Below are 21,248 nucleotides of genomic sequence, written 5' to 3' on the forward strand. Positions count from 1 at the left end.
ATTGACTCCCTCAGGTCCTCTACAATGGCTTCACTGGTCGAAAAATCACATCACAGATCTTCATTGGTCCTACATATTATCAGCGGTTGAAGCACATGGTAGATGACAAAATCCATTCTCGTGCAAGAGGGCCAATCCAGATCCTTAACAGACAGCCCATGGAAGGTAGATCTCGGTAAGGATGTTTATTAGTTTCTATACAGTGTTTTCTTTTTCTTTGAAGTTTCTAGCCCTAAAAATTAGCTGCCTCAACTTTGCAGCTAGAATTTAATTAGCTCACCCCGATTAGCCACATGTTTTCATGCGTTTGGCTTAAGATGATTTATTTGGTGCAGGTGTCAAGGTTTTTGTAGCTGGGGCACTGCTGGCCTCTCTGAGAAAGGGCCAGGGGGTTGCCCTGTGCTGGATACAGCCATGTACAGCTGGTGCAAACAGACCAGCCACTGGCCAAAGCTGAGCTTGTGGTGCCCCTGTGATAACATATTTAAGAAAGAGTAAAAAATGCTGTGCAGCAGCTGTGAGAGAGGAGTGAGAAAATGCAAAAGGAACAGTCCTGCAGACACCCAGGTCAGAGAAGGAGGAGGGGGAGGAGGTGTTCTCGGTGCCAGAGCAGAGATTCCCCTGCAGTCTGTGGTGCAGACTGTGGTGAGGCAGCCTGTGCCCCTGCACCCATGAAGGACCATGTCAGAGCAGATGACCACCTGCTGCAGCCCATGGAAAGTCCATGCTGGAGCAGGCTCCTGCCAGGAGCTGTGGCCTGTGGGGAACTCGTGCTGCTGCAGCAATCTGTTCCTGAAGGGTTGTACCCCAGGGGAAGGACCCATGCAGTAGCAATTTCTGAAGGACCATCCCACGGGAGGGACCCCATGCTGGAGCAGGGAAAAAGCATGAGGAGTAAGGAGTGGCAGAGAGGAACTGTTACACACTGACTGCAACCTTCATTTCTCCTCTGACCATGGGGAGGGGAGGAAAGAACTGGGAATGAAGGAGTGAAGTTGAGCCTGGGGATCAGGTGTTTTTAGTTTTGTCTTTGTTTCTCACCATCCATTTTTAATGGGCAATAAATTAAACTAATTTCCCCCAGTCTGTTTTGCCTGTGATGGTAATTGGTAAGCCGTCTCCCTGTTTTTCTCAACCCACGAGCTTTTCCATCTTATTTTGTCCCTGTCCTGTTGACATGGGGGAGTGAGAAAGGTGCTGGGTGGGCATCTGGCAGCCAGGCAAGGTTAAACCCATCACAGATAAATAGAGGGTGATTTAATTGTTTACCTTGTTTTGCTACATGGTTGTGTTGGGGCTGTTAGCTGTCCTGACATCTGCTTTAGAAATGCTCAGCAAATGATTCTGTTAGCATTCTCCTCAACAGTTTTATTCTGAGGTGTTAGAGGAAAATTAATGCGCAGCTTTACTCCTGCCTTGTAATACAGCTGTTGTGTTTCTGACAAGTTATTTGTTCCACCAAGAACTGGTGTATTTTGCCAATGAACTCAAAAGGCTTTGGTGTTTTTAAATTTTTTTTTTTCTTTTCCTTTTTCCAGCGATGGTGGCCTTCGTTTTGGAGAAATGGAACGAGATTGCCAGATTGCTCATGGAGCAGCCCAGTTCTTGAGAGAGAGATTGTTTGAAGCTTCAGACCCATACCAAGTCCATGTCTGTAACCTATGTGGAATCATGGCGATTGCAAACACAAGGACTCACACCTATGAATGCCGGGGATGCCGTAATAAAACTCAGGTACGTGTGGTTTTCATCAGCCAGTGTTTTTCTTTGTGGGTAAGAGGAAATGCCACTCGGGTGAACAGCAAGATAGGGAAGTAAATATTTAAAGAAGCATCAGAACAATTGCTATTTTAGTTTCATAACTGTTTTAAGTGTTTATAGTGTCCTAGTTAATTTGGATGGTTCCTTATTAATTATACAGTGCTGGCTTGTTACTTGGCAGGGAATGCTGTTCAAGTATTTTGCAGTGCAGAGTTTTCAGAGACTTTAAAAGTAAACGCTTGAGAGCTCATTTTAGAAGTGAAACTCAGAATCACGGGAATTTAGAGACATTGCCCTTGTGACTGTCTCCAAGAAGGTACTTATGCTTGTGGAGCTGGGTTTTGTGTTACACTCTTTTTTTTAATAAATAAAAAAGCTCTGTAGTGTGTGCTTGGTTACAGAACTATGTCAAGGGAGAGTGGCAGCAGAGATAAAAATAGTTGCCTTAAACAGGCTTGTTCTTGTGCTAGAGACTGACTGCTGCAACTTGAACAACGGCATTGGGGTTACTGAAGAGATGTGTGCTGGAAATCTTAACTGCATTTACTGCATATCAGGCACACTTTGCTATGCACATGTTCCCTTGTTAAATGGCTCTTGTTAAAGATCAGATCCCTTGGCTGTGGGGTTTTATCATTAAAAATGTGTTCTGGGTAGCTGCTGTGTAGCCTCTACAATCTCTGCTTCCCTCTTGGTTTGTTACTCTCTCTGAGCAATTCTTGTGAAATGCTTACATGCATAACTTAAGATTCAGTTTTGAGCCAAAAACTTGACAAGTTATTTGTGTAGTGGGTGGCGGAAGTTGATGCTTTAGAAGTGCTTATCACAAGCTTTTTGAAATCTCTTTCCAGATATCTTTGGTTCGAATGCCCTATGCCTGCAAACTACTCTTCCAAGAACTGATGTCTATGAGTATTGCACCTCGTATGATGAGTGTTTAGCATTTAAAAGGTTTTTTTTTTTTTAATGATGAGACTGAAGTGCTCAGGTTTTGTTTCATTTTGTGTAGGTTGCATTTAAAATAGTTTTACTCATCTGCTATGTGCTCTTCAAAAGTATGTTTATTTCCTGTAAATAGAATTAAAATTTGTAATCAAACTTGTGAATCTCTTTATTTGTGTATCTGTGAAAGTAGTGTGCAAGCAAATTGGTAATCAAAGAATGAGGGAGTTAAGAGGGAAGGATTAGTGAACTAGAAGAAGCCAGAGGTTGCAGCTTTCCAAAATAATACTTTAAAACTGTGAATTGAAAGTCCTCACATCACAGCTCTGCACCGTCATCTGTGGAAAAACAAAAACATGTTACACTCTGTGATGTTCCAAGGGGTAATATCACAACTTGAACAGTAGCACAGTGAGTTTTGTGATGGTTTAGCTGAGGGTGAGACCTGACAAACTTGGTCCTGACCCTCCTTCCTTTTTTCCTTCCTTCCCTACTGCAGGACTATGGCAGCAGGGGGATGGTAATAGATGGCATTTTTCTGTGCTGAGGTCACCTGGACATGGGACACAGACTCCTTAACTACGTAGTGTGTAGCTGTGGAGTAACCTGTTATGTCTGACAGTTTGTTCCATTAATGTTACTGATTTAAGTAACTGTGGCTTGCCAGCTTATTGCTGAGCTACAGCATGTTTACTTGAGAAATTTCCTACAGCTGAAAAGGAACAGCTGTGATGTGGTGTGCATGTAAGAAATAAACCATGAGGCAATACACATGGTAGTACAACTTTGCAGTAGTTACTGTGAGAGGGGGAGTGAACATCTGTTCTGGGGTATAAATGTGCTGCTCATGGCACAACTCAGTAAACTCAATTTCATTCACATCCATAAATAAGATGTTTGAAAAGGGATTAGAGACTAGCTAAAAACCTTTAGCAAGGCTGGTACGGGTAGGTGATATGGGGATTCATTTTATGCTGTTATTTCAATGCCAGGTGCTGTTAATCTTCTCCTACAGGAAGTATTTCAGCTATTCGGGGATATAAGGATACAGAAAGTCAAGACTATATCATTCAGATAAAGCTACTGGGATTAAAACTAAGGATGATGTCCAAAAGTGGATTTGGGCAGCACAATATTCTCTAGCTGGATGCTTTGTTCCCGGTGCCTCAGCCTCTAGCATGGTTACAGTTACTCTTCCAGCTCTCTGGCTTTATTCTGAAGTTTATTCTCTGCAGCTGGAATGAGGGTGGTTGGTCTGCCATCAGCTTTGCACACAGCCTGGCAAAGAGGACCTGCATTTGAAAACTGGCTGAGGGCTGGAGGTTAAAGGTCTTGGGTCTAAAGGCCTGCTGGGGCATATCTGTCCCCTTTTGGCTTTGACACTCCAGCATGCAGAGAGAATGGCAGGGACTAGGATGTTTCCAGGATGGGGAAAAATAAGAAGGTGCAGGGGCTTGGCAGGAATTTATGTGCTTGAAGTTCCCCCTCAGTCTTGGGGCTGGCTGTACTAATACTGACTCCAGGAGAAATGGGCAGGTTTGGAAGTGTTCCAAGAACAGTGAAAGAAGGATACAAATTTAGGGCTGGAAAACCACTGGAAGTTGCTTTGTAAAACCCCAAAAGGTGTTTTTAATTTGGTATCTTAATCTCCAGTGCTTTACAGCACTTGAGGGGTTATTTAACAATCCCTTGAGAACTCCAGCAGCTGAGATTTGCTGGGAATTATAGATTCATAGAATAGTTTGGGTTGAAAGGTCCCCTCTGCAATGAGCAGGGACATCTTTAACTAAATCAGGTTGCTCAGAGCCCTGTCCAACCTGACCTTGAATGTTTCCAGGGATTTGGGCATCTACCACCTCCCTGGGCAACCTGTTCCAGTGTTTCATCACCCTCACAGTAAAGAATTTCTTCCTTATATCTAGCCTGAATCTACCCTCTTTTAGTTTAAAACCATTCCCCCTTGTCTTATTACAACAGACCCTGCTAAAAAGTTTGTCCCCATCTTTCTTATAAGCTCCCCTTTAAGTACTGGAAGGCCGCTATAAGGTCTCCCCGGAGCCTTCTCTTCTCCAGGCTGAACAACCCCAACTCTCTGAGCCTGTCCTCACAGGGGAGGTGCTCCAGCCCCCTGATCATCTTCGTGGCCTCCTCTGGAGCCGCTCAAGCAGGTCCATGTCCTCCTTATGTTGGGGGCCCCAGAGCTGGACACAGCACTGCAGGTGAGGTGTCAGGAGAACAGAGGGGGCAGAATCCCCTCCCTTGACCTGCTGGCCACACTTCTCTTGATGCAGCCCAGGATGCGGCTGCCTTTCTGGGCTGTGAGTGCACATTGGCTCATAGTCAGTTTTCCATCCACTAACACCCCCAAGTCCTTCTCTGCAGGGCTGCTCGATTCCCTTGATCGCCCAGCCTGTATTTGTGCTTGGGATTGCATTGACCTATGTGCAGGACCTTGCACTTGGCCTTGTTGAACCTCATGAGGTTTACACAGATCCACTTCTCAAGCTTGTTTTGCCAAACCCAGTAAAAGCTGTGTATTAAACTGGTATTTCTAATATGCTTTTATTTTTTTTCAGAAAGCATTAAACAGAGGTGGTCCTTATCTATCAAATAACTCAGTAAACTGCTAGGAGAAAGAGCTGCTGAGTGTTTAACCACGCTACTTACCTTTGGTCAGCGCTATTTCATGCAGAGTTTCCACAACATGAATTTTTGCAGAAGCTGTTGCCTCTCCTTTGGCATTTGATGCATGACACTCATATTCTCCAGCATCCTCTTTGCTCAGAGGAGATATCTAGGGGAAGAAACACATCCCCTAGTAAGTATCCTGTGCATAGGTAGAGGTGATTCTGTTTTAAGGTGTCTTATATAGCTTGTTAATTACTTGAGACATAATGAACAGAGTGCATGAAGTAGCAGTTAACCCTTAGGGAACCACACTAACTGCATGATTTCTTTTGTCTGCTCTAAACAGTCTGGTTCAGATCGTGGTGGCTCTCTGCAGTGAGGTTTGGGACAAGCACCCACTCCTGCGGATCAGTCTAGCTTCCTTCTCTGCTAGGACAGATTATGTAGGCTGTAATACTTCCTCCTTGTCTTTATTGTTTACTTAGTTTAGAGATGTGTCAGAGCACTGCATGCTTGGTAAAGGGAGGGAGGCAGGAAGAAAAAGCCTTCCTACAACACGCTGCATCCAGTCATGCAGTTCAGCAAAATCATTGGCTCAAACCCTTCCCTCTCCTTTTTTCCACCTCTGCTTTTGCAAATAGTGTGGGAACCAACACCCAAAGCTGTGCTCCCCTGCTGCCAGCTTCTCTGCAGCTGGGAGCCATCATACTTACAATTCCCTTACTGGGAGGCACAGCAGGTCCCTCTGATGTGTGGGAATCACTGGTTAGCCTCAGGTACTCCTGTAGCTCAGGAGGTCTGCGGAGTGTGAGCTGATGGCTTCTGTGCTGTGCTACTCTCAGGCAGGTGATGTCCTTCACTGAGGAAAGGGCAGTTCTGCCAGATCTATAAGGGCTCCTCAGCTGTGGGTGGGTCTTAGGGATGCTTTGCCTCTGGATGGATTCCTTCCTAGACATGGTGAGGGTCTCCTTCCTGCTAATGGCAGCAGGAAAGTCATGATATACAGAAAGGAGATCTTCTATTTAAGTGTAGCCTTCTCTGATCATAGAATGCATGCTTCTGCTGCACATTAGACAGAGGTGGAAAACTGCAATGGAGCTAGCAGCCATCCTTACCCTTCACGCCTGATTCACACAGGTTGTTTTCCTCTAAATGCCCTGTCTGTTGCCATGTGTCTTCTGTACTGTTCTTTGTTCATGAGCTATTTGCAGACTGCACTGTACTGATTGTATACTCTGTGCATGCACAAAGTACTTACAAGCACCCAGCCAGTCACTTCATGTTTCTCAGGGCCCCCTCGGGTCTGGATAGCCAAATTCTCCCGGTCCCCAGGCAGAAGCTCCATCCTCTGGACACCATACTGTCCCCGAATTATCTAAACAGAAGGGCAGAAAGGGGTAAGAATTTGGGGGGTTATTTATGCTAGAACTGTTAGGACCATACCTGCACACAGACAAGATCAACACTAGTTTTACATGAATGCATTCTGTGTAGTAGCAGTGTTTTTTCTAGTGCCAGCATTTCACCTTATCCCCTGTGTGCTGCAGTCCCACTACCCCCATGCCTCAGCATCTGCACCGAGGCTGCCTTCCCCTTGCCTCAGCAGGAACAGACAGAGCAGCACAGCTTTCTGGTGGGGATGGTGCTGGGCAGTGGGGTGTGCCAACATGCCCTGCCCCGACTTGGTCTCACAGAACTCGTGCGCATGTTCCCAAGGATGTGTTTAGCCCACCAAATGACACCTATGCTGAACAAGGAAGATTAGGCTGCCTGCAGCTGCTGGTAGCCATACATCAATCCAGTTCAGCAGGCTGGAGCAGCTGCCTTCTGGCTGGGGACTGGGAAGACAACAGGAGCTGACTGTTGTCCTTGTTTGGAGAGGGTCCCCTTCAACCTTCCTGGCGATCAGGCTTTTTAGCATGGCAGTGGCAGAGAACCGAGTGTCTGCATGTTGCTCCTGAAATGGGCTCTCCCTGCATGACCTATCCTCAACCTGTCCTCTTCCCAACAGGCCAGGAACAGCCCTGTAGGTTTCTGCTGCAGCAAACCAGGCAGTCCCTCCTGGTGGGCACAGCATCGATGAGAGAGCAGCAGCGCAGTCATTCCCCAGTGCTGTGTATCCAAGCCCAGAGCACAGCATGGGATAAGTGCTGCTCAGCCCTTGTTATCACCAAGTCAAGCAGTCTCTGGCCATGAGGAAGAGGCACGAAAAGCAGAGCAGCACCGACAGTCAGTGTAAACACAGCATCTGCTTGTAAACAAGCTGAAAATGCTGCCTGAGTCTACATGCCTACATTGTATGCTCACCCAACAGTCTGCTCTGGGACCTCTAGGAATAAAGTTTGCTGTCTCACAACAGAGCAATCTTTGGGCCAATCTAGGGGTTTTTTTCTGTAGTATTCTTAAGCTAGTATTATTTCAGCTAAATTTTAAGACCCCTCCCAAGTGTCCACAAACCTGTGACATTTGAAGAGGCTACAGGGGCCATGCAGTGGCTCTCAGCCCTATGGCTAGGATCCTCTCTACTCAACACTGGCCCCTGCCCAAAGCCAGCTGTTATCAGCACGCTGTCAAAATCATCACACTGCCAGCTACCAGCAGTAACTGTCCCATGCAGTTCCTGTTCCTGACATGGGCAAGCTGTGTGCAGCCACCTCAGAGTCACTGCCGCCAGTGGGGTGACAGCAGGTCAAGGGAATTCCCTGCATGCTCTGAATACCAGGCATTACCAAGAGAAAACACGAGTCCTGTTCCATCTTGGGATCAACAAGAGTTTAGAAAAAGCAATGACTAAAGACTAAGCAAAGCCAGATGTTTGGGGGTGGACAGAACTGCGCAGATGGAAGAACTCATCAAAGATGTGTGTTTCAAAGGAGGGATCTGCTATGGCCTTTACTCTTACCAGGCAGCTTCAGCTGCCTCAGGTTTGCTATGCTCTAAGAGCTCCTAGCAGGGCCCTTACCTTGTTCCAGATGAGGACAGGGGTTGGGATGCCCATGACTTCACAGCTCAGGTAGATCTGTGCTCCTGTCACATTCCAGATGTCCTTAGGAGGGGTCACGATGGAAGGGCCTGCAAAAAGGGAGAAACGTTTTTAAGCACTGGGTGACTGCAAGCCTGTGTCCTTGCTAGCCTTTTAAGTGGGGCCAATCACTTCTGATGGGTTTTGAAGATGAGGTGAAGTGGGTCCCTGCTTGAAGCAAACCTTGCTGGACTGATCCCACATCACAGCACTTCCCTCTCCAAAGCTACACAATGCACCATGTGCATTGTTGACACTCAGCTGGCACGGAGGAAAGGACACTGCAGGAGACAGGGTGGGTCCCACTCACTCTCCCATTCCACAGAGAGCTTGGCCAGCTTTGCAGCATCCTTTGTCCTGACATGATTTTAACCTGCAGCAAAGCCTGTGGCAGCTGGCTAGCAGAACTCAATGTTATGCTGCTCCTGTTTCACCTGTGTGCAATACTCAGCCAAAGGAGGCTGGCTGGAGGGTGGCAGAGCTCTCCCTGGGGGGGATCTGGGGAGGGGCCAGGTGAATGCAGAGCTCCATTTTAACCCAGAGAGCTCCAATCCCTGGTTAAACAGGGAGTTGTTCCCAAAGCCAGATGGGAACAAAGCTGTTTTGCAGATCTGGCTGGAGATGTTTACCCCTCAGGCTGGGAAATGTTGGAGACGTAACCCATATCCCAGGAAGGGAAGAATGGCCTCTTCTGTTCAATCCCTCTGTAGTGGGGCTGTTTTGAAAAATGCAGCTATTAATTCCCCACGATAGGAAGTGCAGACCAAAGGAGCACATAGTGTTTATTTCCACTTATTGATAGCTTGAAGAACACAACAGCTTTTCCCCTTCTGCTCTGAAGATGCAGGCAGTAACAGGAAACTGAAGCTCCCATTAGGCTCCACCAGGAGAAGGCATTTCCTACGCGAACAAGTACTCCAGAGCCAGCCTGGCTGAAGCCAGGTATGCCGGCTCACAGAGCATGGCTCATTCCTAGCCCCATAAAAGAGGAGCAGATTTGGGTCCCGATGCTCCTTCTGGGGTTCTGAACATGCACTGACCTCAGCCCTGTATGTGCACTCTGCCCTGCAGCCGTGGGGAGCAGGTTTTAGGTGCATCCCACTGCACCAACATCTTCCAGCAGAAAGCTGGTATCTTTTTTCCTCTTCGGGATCTGGTGGCAGATCCACACTGTTATCACCAGCCAGAGGACACCAGCCATCCCTCAGTCTTAGCCCAAGGGATGCCAAGGTGTCCTGAGCAGCTGGTGTGATCCCAGAGAAGTGTTTGCTCTTCTCTTCTGAGGCTTCCCTGTCCAGGAATGACTGTACGCAGCCTGCTAGTGGGAAGCTGCTAAGAGACCAGGTGGGGCTGCAATCCAAATTCTTCATTACAGAGGTATCCCACTCCTGCTTCTAACAGAAGGTAGCTGTGTAGAAGCAGGGAAGGTTTATGTGTAGCCCCGGGCAATGGTTAAAACCACGCCTAATGATCAGTATGGGCTGGTTTCCTGGCAGACATCACAACCCAGGTGCTCCTCATCTGCACAGAACTGAGTTTCAGCTGAGAAAAGGATTTAAGCAGCGTTTCATTACATGGCTTACCCTGTCACTGGTTGTGCTGCTGCATGAATTGATTCCTGTGCGATGGCCAGGAGAGGGGTGTGTCAGAGTGACAGCACCCATCCCTGTCTGGAAGGATGCTGGAGTTATCCTTGCTCCAGGTGGCCCAGAGCAGATCCATACCTCCAGACCGTGCCCATCTCTGCACTCTCAGCAACACCCCGCTGGAGGGGTGTACTCCCCCAAGTACAACTGTAGCATAGTACAGTGGGGTGCTCTGTGGGGCTAGCACCCCCCATGCGCTCCCGTGTGAAGCACTGCCTGGCCCCTGCACAGCAGCAGGACTGTGGCCAGCCCAGGGTATTGCCATCCCCACGATGGGGCCACCTCAGGTCATGAACTCTGCTCCCCTTCCCCAGTGCAGCCCTTTCCTGTGCAGCCCTGCTGTTCTTTTCCTGGTGTCCCTTGAACAATAGGGACAATAGGGCACTTGGCAGCTCCGGTGGGACCCGGATGTCCCCAGCTGGCTTAGCTCACCCCGTGCTCTGCAAGGGCCTCCAGCAGATGTGCACCCAGCATAGCCTGCTGCGGCTGCTGCCGTCTGCTCCTGCCATGCAAAACCCTCTGCATGCAAGGTGCCCTTCCTAGGGCAGAGCCTGGGGCCTGTCCCCAAGAGGCAGGGCTATGTTTGCTCCTGTATGTTGCTGGGGTTCTCCATGAGGCAGGAGAAACACACCTGCCCGCAAATGACCATCATCTCCCACTGCAGCAAAGGAGAGATCCTGATTCTTGTGTTAAAAGCCAGACAAATTTTAGGGCAACATCTTGCTCTTCCAGGATCTGGCTCAATTCTTCACTGGTTGGGAACTGTCAGCATTCAAAGCGCCACTAAATCCACTGCCTGAGGTGTCTCAGTCTCGGCTGCCACTGAGTTTGCTCCTGTATCAAGGGCCCGGACACCCTCTGCCCATGGATATTTGCTCACCCTGCCAGGAGCAGGTCACACCAGGATTCTTCTGCAGCAACTGCTGGCAGGGGAAAAGAGAGAGGGGATTTCTACCCACCTCCTGGGTGAGGACAAATTGTTTATCTTTGCCGGAAAGGGGAATTGCCTGTACAGCTTCACAGTGAAGCTCTGGCTGGCTTGGCACAGCAGCCACCGCACAGTGAGAGCCTGGCTGTTACAAGGCAGCCCCGAGCCCGAGCTCGGGATGTACATCCTGATCTAACATGAGACTCTGCCTTTGGCTGCAGAATGAACTGGGAACATTCACAGGCCTTTGCCTCTATCCGGCACAGCCCTGGGGCTGGGAGAGAATACACATCCTGAGAGATGCAACAGTGTCATGGGAAGAGTCAGTGTGGTCTCTTGGGATATTTGACTTAAATCCAGACAGCCAAAACTCTACAGCTGGGCTTCTTCATCCACTAAAAATAAATGAGAAAGGCTGAGAAGTCAGCAGATTTAAAGTCAAATCACGACAGGCCACAGCAGTAGCTAGACTCCCACCACAGCGAGCTGACACCTGGGTACATGGCAGCCACCCTGCTTACTGCCTATGTTGGTCCCACTCATGTTCTCTCCCACAGTCCCCCAAAGCAGCCAGAGATGGACAGGGAACACAGCAACCTGCCACGACAGGAGAGGCTGGGGGATGCCTGAGCCTTGCAGGCACTTCAGAGGATGTGAGGACATTCCCTCTTGCAAATCACCCCTCTTGCTTTGGGGATCCTTGTGAAGGGAGCAAGGCCACCATGTGCTCAGCAGGACTGGAAACAAGCTCACCTTGTACAGAGCAGATGACTTGATTCCTACCAGCAAGGAGCCCCCTGGCCCTTATCCTACAGCCTGCATCTCAGAGGCGTTGCTGCTCTACCTGCAGCACTGCCCACAAAGGGGAATGTTTCTCCATCCGCTTCCTCCGGGCTGGGGACTTGTGGGTTGCACCTGCTGATGACAACAGTCACCACCATCAACGTGGCTGTGTGGCCTCTGCTCCCCAGCAAGGCCAGGGGCACGGTGGATGTAGAGGATGCTCCCTGCCTGTACTTGCCCTGACCACGCAGGAGCTCTTGGCCAAGAGGACAGCACAGGCTGTTCATGGAGATCAGCTGCTCTCCGCAGGCACTTCAAGCATTTCCTCCCTGCTCTGCCCATTGTTCGTAAAACAAATAGCTCTCCCTGGCCCAGGAAGGGGCTTATTTACAGAGCCAGCGAGCTCAGCACCCTGGCAGAGGAGCCTGGAAGTGCAGGGACTGTTTTTACTGCAGATCACAGGGAGCTGACAGCCTGTGTTATGTCAAAAGCAGCAGCTGGAGAGGAGTTCCCATTACTGTTATGTAGTTGCTTTTCTGCTGCAGCAGCATGTGGCAGAGCCTGTGACTTCCTCGATGAGGCTATCATTTGGCATCTGTTCCCGACACCCCTCCCACGCCATGCACCTCTGCTCAGCCACAGCAGGCAGAGATCTGGCATCTCCCAGCCCACCGATCTGCCCCTCACTGGTACATGGATGGTCCATCGCAGCTCAGGGTTAGCTGGTCCTTGCTGATCTTCCTTTGGTGTCCACAAACGCACACACACAAGTAAGTCACATCCCAGCGAGCAGAGCAATAACTTTTCTGCTAAAATCCAGGAGGCTATAGGTATGTCACTAAAGGCAAAACTAAGTTCGACTTAAGCACTGTGGGGTATGCCCCGGTGCTTGGGTGTGCACGGGAAGTCCCGACCACGAACACATGAAGCTGTGTACCACCCGCTGAAGCTCACATGGGTGCCAGCCCAGTTCCCAGCCAGCCCTCCTGAGCACTGCCTTGCCGTGCCACAGCCCCGGGTGAAACACAGACTGGGAACACACCCCACAAGACAGCAAGTCAAAGCAAAAGCTAGACATTGTACACCCTCACAAGCTCTTGCAAGTCTGAAAATAGACCCACTCCAGTCTCCTAAGTTGCTGGGAAAGTATTTTCCCTTCCAAATGACTTTATATGGAGAAGGGGAAACCTTCCATAAGCAGCATCTACTCATGCTAGCTGGCATGGTCTCAGCTGCTCCCTCCCACGTCAGTGCTCCATGAGAGACAGCAGCAGACAAGAAGTGCAAGCGGCTTCTGGCGTTCCCCATTCCCAAAGCTGCTTGCTGCTTTCTGGCAGATTTACAAGCCTCTTTCTTTACCTCTTTCTGAAGGCACTTCTCCCCCTCCTTTAACTTGGCCTTGAAGAGACTAAGGAGTTAGAGAAGGAAGTTCCGAGACATCCAGACCAAAGGAGATGCTGGATGCTACATCTGTTCAGATGGTCCCCCTGAGACTTCAGCAGCCCAGTGACCCTGGAAAGGCTGCAAATGTGAATGCAGCTTCACCCCAAGCCCTCAAGACTTGAGACTGAGTCAGTGTGAGGCAGGGCCCGTGCCACCATCTGTCTGCCATGGATCCCTCCTGCTTCCCACCCCACCTGGCTCAGCGTGGAACAGACTGATACAACTGGAAATCCCACCCCTGCTGTTTTACCATGGTTCAGGAACGCTGCCTTCAGAGACCTTGTGCGTGACTTTCACATGGTCCTTCATGGGGTTTACGGATGGGCTGGGAGGGAGAACGGGGTGGCCCTCCAAAGAACAGAACCCCAAGGCCTTCCTCCCTTACGTAGCACGCAGGATGGGTCTGTGCTGGCCCCAGCGCTATGCCCAGGGAAAAGGCTGCGCCTCTGCACGCCTCGTGCCTAGCTCAGCGCTCAGCCGCATCCAGCAGCGTCCTCAACACAAACTGAACCTCAAAGCTGGGGCAATGGGGAGGCCAGTGTGGCTGAGGCTGCTCTGAGGCTCAACTGCCATCTTATAACCACACTTGCCCTGGAAGCAGTCAAATGGGGAAAGGGCAAGCCCTCTGAGTGGAGATGACACTGCCCTTGCTAGCGGACTGCCAAAAGCCAACCTCTAACCTGCCTTTTCCCCATGTCCTGCCCTTTTTTCCCACCTCCCCCTCCTTTTGCCAGTCTCTGAAGTATACTCTGAAGTGTGCTTTCCCCAGGGTCAAACAGACAGTAACTTTCTGCAAACACGCTTTCTGCTTCCCAGCCGTATCTGGATGAGTATTTGGTTTTTTTTGTTTCAGACCGTCCAGACAAGCTCTATCAAGAAACTTCTCTCCTTCTGGCCACCACCTACCCTCTTCTCTTTGTGTGACCTTGGCTCATTTTCACTAAGAAAATGGTCATTACAGCACAAGGACGACCACAAGCTAAAGCCTGGAAAGAATGTGAAAAGCTTGCGGTGGGAGACAGGGAAACAAGGCATGGCAGCGTTTATGCACGGAAAAGCAAGCAGGGCTTTCAAAAGTCCGACCTGATTAGACTTTTTATGTGGTAATCTCCTATTTAATATGAACCTCAATCAACCTCAGCCCAACAAAGGATTAAACGCATTTTTTTAAACACGGCATGCCTTTCCAGCAACAGAAAAAAACACGGGGAGGAATTTGCTGACCTGTAATCATTCCTTCCTAGTGATTTTGGATATGCTGTGATGATTGAGAATGAAGACACAGGTGAAATACGGGATCCTCTCAGGCACTGGAGGTGTTTGCATAGTCCCCAGCATACTGGTGCTCTCCAAGACTCTGAGCTGCCGAGTAATATATTAAACAGCTTCCCTAATAAGATTTTAGCACTGTAACCATAAAAACTCAAGCTCCAATGAACCAAAACCTTTTCAAATAACTAAATGCCTTTTAAGGAGGAATTTATGGCGTATCCTACAACAGTGGAAAAATCCAATGTTACAGATGAACTTTAAAAATGACAGCATAAAGCTTCAGCCCCAGAAACTCCGTCTCAAAATTCCAATGCACTGTGGGCTGGGAAAGCAAGCACCACATTGAAAAATATCACATCCCCATACCACGCTCCATCTAAAAGGACCCCATGGTATAAAACAAAAGGTGTAACCCCACCACATAACTGCACAGCTCTGCTCTTCCAACCACAGATGACTGGGCAAAAACTTGTCTAAATCTCTCTTTCACCAGCAAAAAAGAAAGCACTGATAAAATGTGGATATTCTTTCAAGTCCCTTAAAATCCAGAAAAGGAAGAATAGGAGGAAAGAACTAAAGCAATCTAAGCCACTTGTTAACTAAAAAGCAGAAATCTAGAAGAGTTTCTTGCCAAATGTGATCGGGTATGAACTATGCTCTCTGGTGTCTGAAAGAGTTGGGACCCTTTGAAGTTAGGCAGCTGTATCAGGAGAAGATGAACCAATGTCAGTGATAACAGCAGTCTGCCATCTCCCAGAAAGTTCTCCCCCAAATGCCCTGTTTCTGCTCTACTCTGGCAGTGGATTAAAAAAAACCAAATCAAACCATCCTCAAGACGAAAATATTTCTGGCAAAGCCTCAACAGCTGAATTTGCATGGAATGAGCCAACAAATGCTATTTATGTTTCTTGTTTTAAAATTGACCTGTGGGAACTTGGCACCTCTTCGTTTGCAGTGCAGATGTAGCTTTATGGGACACTGAGGCACCAGGAAAGCAAAACAACTGCTGGGGTAAAGTGGCAGGAATTCGTGGGGGTGTACTTGCCCCTGGGGCTGTCAGTCTCCACGATTCTATGTACATCAGAGCATTTCTTAAGCCCTGTGGACAGCCAAGAAACCTCGCACCCACCTCTTCATGAGCCTCAGAGCTTGAGGGTGGCACCTTATCAAAAAACCTCTTCTACGAGGGATGCTGTCTGGGCATCCAGCAAGCCAAAATGATACCCCTCTGGGAGGACAGCTCAGCTCTGGTGACCGGGATCCCTTTGGTGGTGAAAGAGAGATTTAGACAAGTTTAGTGCTGGTTATAGTCAGTTTTAAAAGAATGTCTCTCCTGGTCTTGCTGTTCATAAGCTCTGGACCTGTGGGATGGATCCTGTAAGGTGCTGAGCCCTCATCACCGTAGGGTAAACCCCTGCATGTTCCCAATGCTGGGAAAAGACTTTCTTGGCGCCATGGAGATACAAGCCATGTTCAACTCCACAGAAATAGAGCAGGCTGCTTGGCAAGCCAGCAAATCTACCCTTCACCCAGAGAGGCCCTGAGTTTCTACCTCCAGGAGGTCTTTGTAGGTGGGTACAAAGCAGCGCCAGTTCCCCCAAGAGTGAAATGCTGTCCTCTGATGTCCGCCAAGAGCTGCTTTGTGGTATGCTGCCTTTGGGCAAAACCAGGCATTTGGCTTCCACCAAGAGAGAAGTGAGCATAAAATACAGACAAAGCCTGACGAAGCTTGACTGACAACGGCAAAACAACCTGGAGACCCCAACCCTGCTGGAACAAATATCAGGGACTTCAAACCATAAGGCCTTTGGGCTGTAATGAGGCAACTTCAGCAGTATTTTCAGCAGTCACAGCATGTCCCTCGAAGCAGGTATTTGCTGGTAGCTAATGATAAGAGAGACTCGGGGGTATTTGCCCCTTCTTGCACTGATTAGGCAACAAGTCCGTGCCTGGTATTTTTCAGCTCAGAAAGATCATCATGCCAAAAATCCTGTTAGCTTTTTGCTGGGGGTTGGTGCTTTGAGGTTGTTTTTCTGCCTGGCTTAAGCTGAGCCTCGCAACCCTAATTCTTTATGCCAGCTGGCTTTGCATGGCAGCGGGTACCATGGTCCTCCTGCCCCAGGTTCTAGCTGGCTGTAAACAGCCTCAGTGTGTGCACTGCAAAATGAATTTCTGCCTAAATTACTGAGGCCACCAACTCCATAAGAGGCTCTTCTGAACATCCGCGCACAGCCGGGTGACGGCAGCTGCAGAGGGCAGCTCCCCCTGCCGCTATGGCAGCCTTCCCTCCTGCCGAGGGAGCCACAGGAGGTACCTGCCCCACCAGCAGCTTCTGCTTTGTGCCCAGGCCTGCCCTGCCTGCGAGACCTGGCAGCAGACCTGAGTGTAGCTATGCATATTCACAGGCAGAGAGCAAAGGGCTAATCCATTTAAAGGCAGTGCTGGAAAGCAGCTGGAAAACTTCACAGCATCCATCTCCTGCATGGCCTCGGCACTGGGATTAGCTACAAGGAGGCTGCTGGGACACAAGGGTAGAGACAGGATGCAGGTAGTGGCTCCCTGGCAGGGTGGGGCAAACTCAGAGCCAGATGTGTGCAAGTGTGAGGGCACAGCACAAGGCCAGTGGGGAGCGAGCCCCATGGCATAGCTGCCTGCTCCCCCTGAGCAAACCCAGGCAGCTTTGCCGTGCCCTGCTGAGGCAGCACCCACAGCAGGCAGGCAGCCTCAAGTAGTTGGGAATCAAGGTGCCTTTTTCCAGTTGTTCCCAATGGTCCTGCCCACATGCGACCCACTCCAGGAAAGACTGGCTGGATCCCCAAACTTGCCAAGCGCAGGTATAAAAAGGGTTATTTCCATCCTCTCAAACTCTTCTCAACTGTGCCTTCCTTTGCCCTCCAGCAGGAAGTTTTGGCTGCAACGGAAATACCTTTTTCTGCATGGCTTCACTATTTTTGTACAAAGAACACAGGCATCAGATCCAAGAGGTCTGGGAAACAGGCAGCAAAAAGAGAATTCCAAGGACAAGGTCAAGGCGAATTATGTAGGGCCGAGAACTGGCTCTTTCCTTTTTCTATTTAACAACAAAGAAACATCAAAGTTTTTCCCAGTCAGTGGGCAGTACCTCTTAGCAAGCAAAAAATGCCGAGCATTGCACAGAAAACCCCGTGACAGGCACCATGATGAATATGGAAAGCTCAACTGGACATGCATTCGGTCAGCTTTGTCAAATATAATTCTAATGAACTTTTACTTCCTTGGAAATATATCTAAGATGGAAAAAGATGCATGTCTCAAGGAGTATTTTGCATGTTATGCCTTATGAAGCTGAGTGCTTTGTTTCCAGGCGGCTTTACTCATGCCCACATGGTGTTGCCTATGCCAATCCCTGCCTCAAGCATGTATTTCAAGGCAGAAGGAGAGGAGGCGGCTGTGGTAAACCTCATTCCCACCTTGCCTGGGAGGTGAGGTTTAAGCAAACAGTGGCAGGAATCAAGAAAGGGATAAATTGGCAGCGTTTGCCCAATTTGCATCTGACCCTGTCCTGTCTCCTGCCCTGCCACCCCCAGCATGCCGCAGTGCTAGGGTGGGCAAGGAGAAGCATCTACGAATAAGCTGTTCCCAGACACATTCCCTTCTTCTGCTGGATGCCCCATCTTCAGCTGCTGCCCTTCCTGCCGACAACAGCAAAGGCCAACAGCTGCCACAGCTCTGCATTTCCTTCTCCCAAGCACCAGCTTTCAAATATGATGTGCAAAGCAAGCCCTCCCTCTCTAGCTCCACTTGCAAAAAAAAATAGAGCAAACACAGTTAGGACCCACTGCTGGAGGCATGTTTTTCTGGATCTCTTCTCAGTCTTGAAAGGCTGCTCGCTCTTCGACCCAAAGGATGTGATCCTGATACTCCAGCACAGACATGCAGACACCTCAGAGCCCATGTGCCATGAGCAGGAAGGCCAAGTCTCCTGTCCCCCAAGGACTTCTTCTGTGCAAAAGCTGTCACACAAATGACTGATGCAGGCAGGATCCTGTCTGTTTGTAGTCTTCCTGTGCAGGATCCCACCCTAGACAGTGCCTTTCAGGAGATCACATCTGTTTGTGGTGGGAAATGGCAAAAACCTTCCACTCTTTGACTCCCACAGCATCTAGGTTCTTTTAGAAACTCAGAAAAGTGCTGTCTCCTATCCGTAAAGATACTGAAAGGCTCTACCCTGCGGGGCTGATGGAATGGATGTCCTCTCCTTCCACTGTTTCAAAATCAGCGTGGAGATTACAAGTCTCCTCCCCACCCAACTGCCAGGAAGCCCTGAGGGCTACAGAAATATTTCCAGATGTCTACCACGTGTGTGGGCTGAGTCCCTACCTCAGCTGCAAGCCACAGAGCAATGCGTATCACCAGAAGGTCCACAGCACAAGGAAGGTTCACGCAGCTGAGGGAAGTCTCAGAAGAGTCAGTTGCGACACCACTGCTGATCAGCCCACATCACTCCTGCTCCCTTCCCTGAGTTCTCCCAGCAGCCGGAGCCAAAAGAAGAGCAGCTCCCCATAGTGACAGAGGAGGGGACATTTTGCCAGTGGCTTGGCACCACATGCTCTAGCGAAGTTCTTAAACAACAGGTAACAGCCTGCCAAGGTGTCTTGCCGCACATCCACACACCTGAAGGGACCTTCTCCAAGGAAGGGATGCAGTTTGTGCATGGAGTGGCTGTCCCGCACTGTGACCCCCTTCAGAGAAGCTGCCACTGTGACAACCAGAGGACAGAGACAGTCTCATGGGAGCTGTTTGAGGCTGGCGGGTCGGTGGCCTCCCACCATCCTGCTGAGTGGCTCGTGTTTGCATTGACCTCATCAAACTCTGTCTCTATAGTCTGGGTCAAAGCCCCACCAGGCCAAGCCAGCACCCAGTCTGAGGCAGACGCAGGGAAGTGCAGCAAAGGGTTGGGGCATTAGCTTACAATGTGAGTATCAATACCTGTTTTACCACAGACTTCTAGGTGACTTTGGGCAAGACAAGTGAGAATGCAGTCCTCAAGTACACAACTGAAGCATGACCTCAGACATCTTTCAAACACATCTGCTCACTTGGTCTGGGTTGGCAGGGCCAAGAAGCAGCATGCATTTTTAGGACTGCTGTGACCATCTCCTGAGTCTGCCAGGCACGAAAGGCTCCTTCCAAGAGGCTTCTGCTGTTCTTGTCTCATCCCACATTAGCCTGAGGGCTGAAGCTCCTTCCCTCCAGGAGTTAACACTGTACCAAATGTTTCTGGCTAATATGTAAGCCTGATGTTTTGCACAAGGTTTGTGAAAAGCCACGCAGGGCATGTAATGGGCAACATCAAAGTGCATAACCCAATCCTTACCCGGCCTTTCATGCTTTCCTTGGGAGTTTCAGAAACATTTTTTTGCAAGACATACTTGGCCTCAGTTATGGGAAGAAAGAGAAGGAGGAGGTGGAGGTTGTGACCCTACACATACTGTGTTTATGAAAACACTCCACCAAAACGGCACTGGCGCTGCAATATTGTCCTTGAGACGTGCAGTAAATTGCTGGTGTGCTACGTCCCACCCCTCTCTGCCTCCCAGCAAAACCCCCTCTCAGAAGTCAAGATTTCTACTAGAGGCTGCGCAGCAGAACAGTTTCTTCCTCGAGCACCACACCTAAGCAAAAGCTTGGAAAGAGTCGAGCTCCTGGCTGGAAATGCTGCAAGTGCAAATCACTACATGCAGCTCACAGGAAAGTCACTGCTCGTTTTCATTTCGAACCAAAGCAAGCCAGTGAACGTTGGCTCTGAATTTCTGTGGCTTTCACTTCCATTTAACCTTTTCCTTTTCTCACAGTTTGCAACCTTCCTCTGCCGCACCCTCCCGTGGATAGCTCAACCCTTTTGCCCCATGTCACGGCATTCCAAATTGCAAGCTGCAGACAAAGCGTGAAGAGCAGGGCAGTGTTGTTCCAGCACAGCTGGAAGCCAAGAGCAAGTGGCTAAATTTCTCAGCATTTCTGGGGCTGGTCTAAAAGTGTTACTCCAAGTTTAGGCACCATCATCCGACTGGGACTCTCAAGTCCATTTAAGGTGGTTTCTAAATCATCTTGACTTTTACAGATAAGCATCCCGACGGGATAACACAGTACGAGGACGGAGCGCTTGGGAGCAGCGCTCTCCCGGGATACCAGGCAGCGCGGCCGCACATCCACCCTCCCGACCGGCGCCAGCGGCCGCGCCCGCCCCGCCGCTCCCGCGCCCCCCACCTTGCTCGCAGGCTCCCTTGCTGCGCTGGCTGATGGCGGGCTCGCCGCGGCTCTGGGCGCGCAGGCTGGCGGCGCGGAGCTGGCAGCCGCTGCCGTAGGTGAGCCCGTCGCTGCCGCACACCGGGTAGCGGCTCTTGCAGAGGCACACGCCGGGCGGGCCGCCGCCGCCGCCGGCGGGGAGCGGGGGGAGCCCTGGGGCCGGGCCGCCCTTGGCCTTGCGGCGCTGGCGGCTCTTCACGCACTCGAGGCCGGGGGCGCAGCGTCCCCCCGCGCCGCCGCCGCAGGCCTCACCCTCCCCGCGGCCGCACTGCCAGCAGCACCCGCAGACGTCCCGCACCCGGCCCAGCGGGCAGCCCCGCGGCGGCAGCGCCGGGCACTGCGCCGCCTCGCAGGGCCCGCAGCCGCCCGCCGCCGGCGGAGCGGGTCCCGCCAGCGCCGCCAGCAGCGGCAGCAGCAGCAGCGGCAGCAGCAGCAGCGGCGCGGAGGGCGGCATGGCGGCACGGCGCCGCCCGCCCCCGGCAGGCACTTAAGCCGCGCCGGGGGAAACCCCTCCCCGGCGGCGCCGCCCGGCCCCGGC

At 50.3% G+C, this 21,248-nt stretch overlaps 2 protein-coding genes across 2 annotated transcripts in view; one reads left to right on the forward strand and one right to left on the reverse strand.

Annotated features, from left to right (window-relative positions):
* The window catches only part of POLR2B (RNA polymerase II subunit B), a 24,426-nt gene extending 21,567 nt beyond the window's left edge, over positions 1-2,859 (forward strand). Inside the window, exons 23-25 of the mRNA XM_074866713.1 lie at positions 15-175; positions 1,539-1,734; positions 2,613-2,859. Of these exons, the coding sequence (XP_074722814.1) occupies positions 15-175; positions 1,539-1,734; positions 2,613-2,702 (447 nt within the window). The 3' untranslated portion in view covers positions 2,703-2,859. The remainder of the gene's footprint in view (positions 1-14; positions 176-1,538; positions 1,735-2,612) is intronic.
* IGFBP7 (insulin like growth factor binding protein 7) lies at positions 2,805-21,174 on the reverse strand. Its single transcript, XM_074866719.1, has 5 exons — positions 20,672-21,174; positions 8,294-8,403; positions 6,590-6,706; positions 5,371-5,497; positions 2,805-3,041 (listed from the first exon to the last, which is right to left on the reverse strand). Exons 1-5 carry the CDS (start codon positions 21,162-21,164, stop codon positions 3,022-3,024), a joined length of 867 nt encoding a protein of 288 aa, XP_074722820.1. The 5' UTR covers positions 21,165-21,174; the 3' UTR covers positions 2,805-3,021.
* Positions 21,175-21,248: the final 74 nt, after the last annotated feature.

The sequence above is a fragment of the Strix uralensis genome, chromosome 4 (assembly GCF_047716275.1).
Source record: "Strix uralensis isolate ZFMK-TIS-50842 chromosome 4, bStrUra1, whole genome shotgun sequence".
NCBI lineage: Eukaryota > Metazoa > Chordata > Aves > Strigiformes > Strigidae > Strix > Strix uralensis.

Excerpts from the sequence above, each read along its gene's own strand:
- IGFBP7 (XM_074866719.1), bottom strand. The coding sequence starts at position 21,164 with ATGCCGCCCTCCGCGCCGCTGCTGCTGCTGCCGCTGCTGCTGCTGCCG. Across the intron at positions 6,707-8,293 it reads CTGTCCTCATCTGGAACAAG|ATAATTCGGGGACAGTATGG; the intron begins GTAAGGGCCCTG and ends CCTTCTGTTTAG. Across the intron at positions 3,042-5,370 it reads TGAAATAGCGCTGACCAAAG|ATGACGGTGCAGAGCTGTGA; the intron begins GTAAGTAGCGTG and ends GTTTTTCCACAG.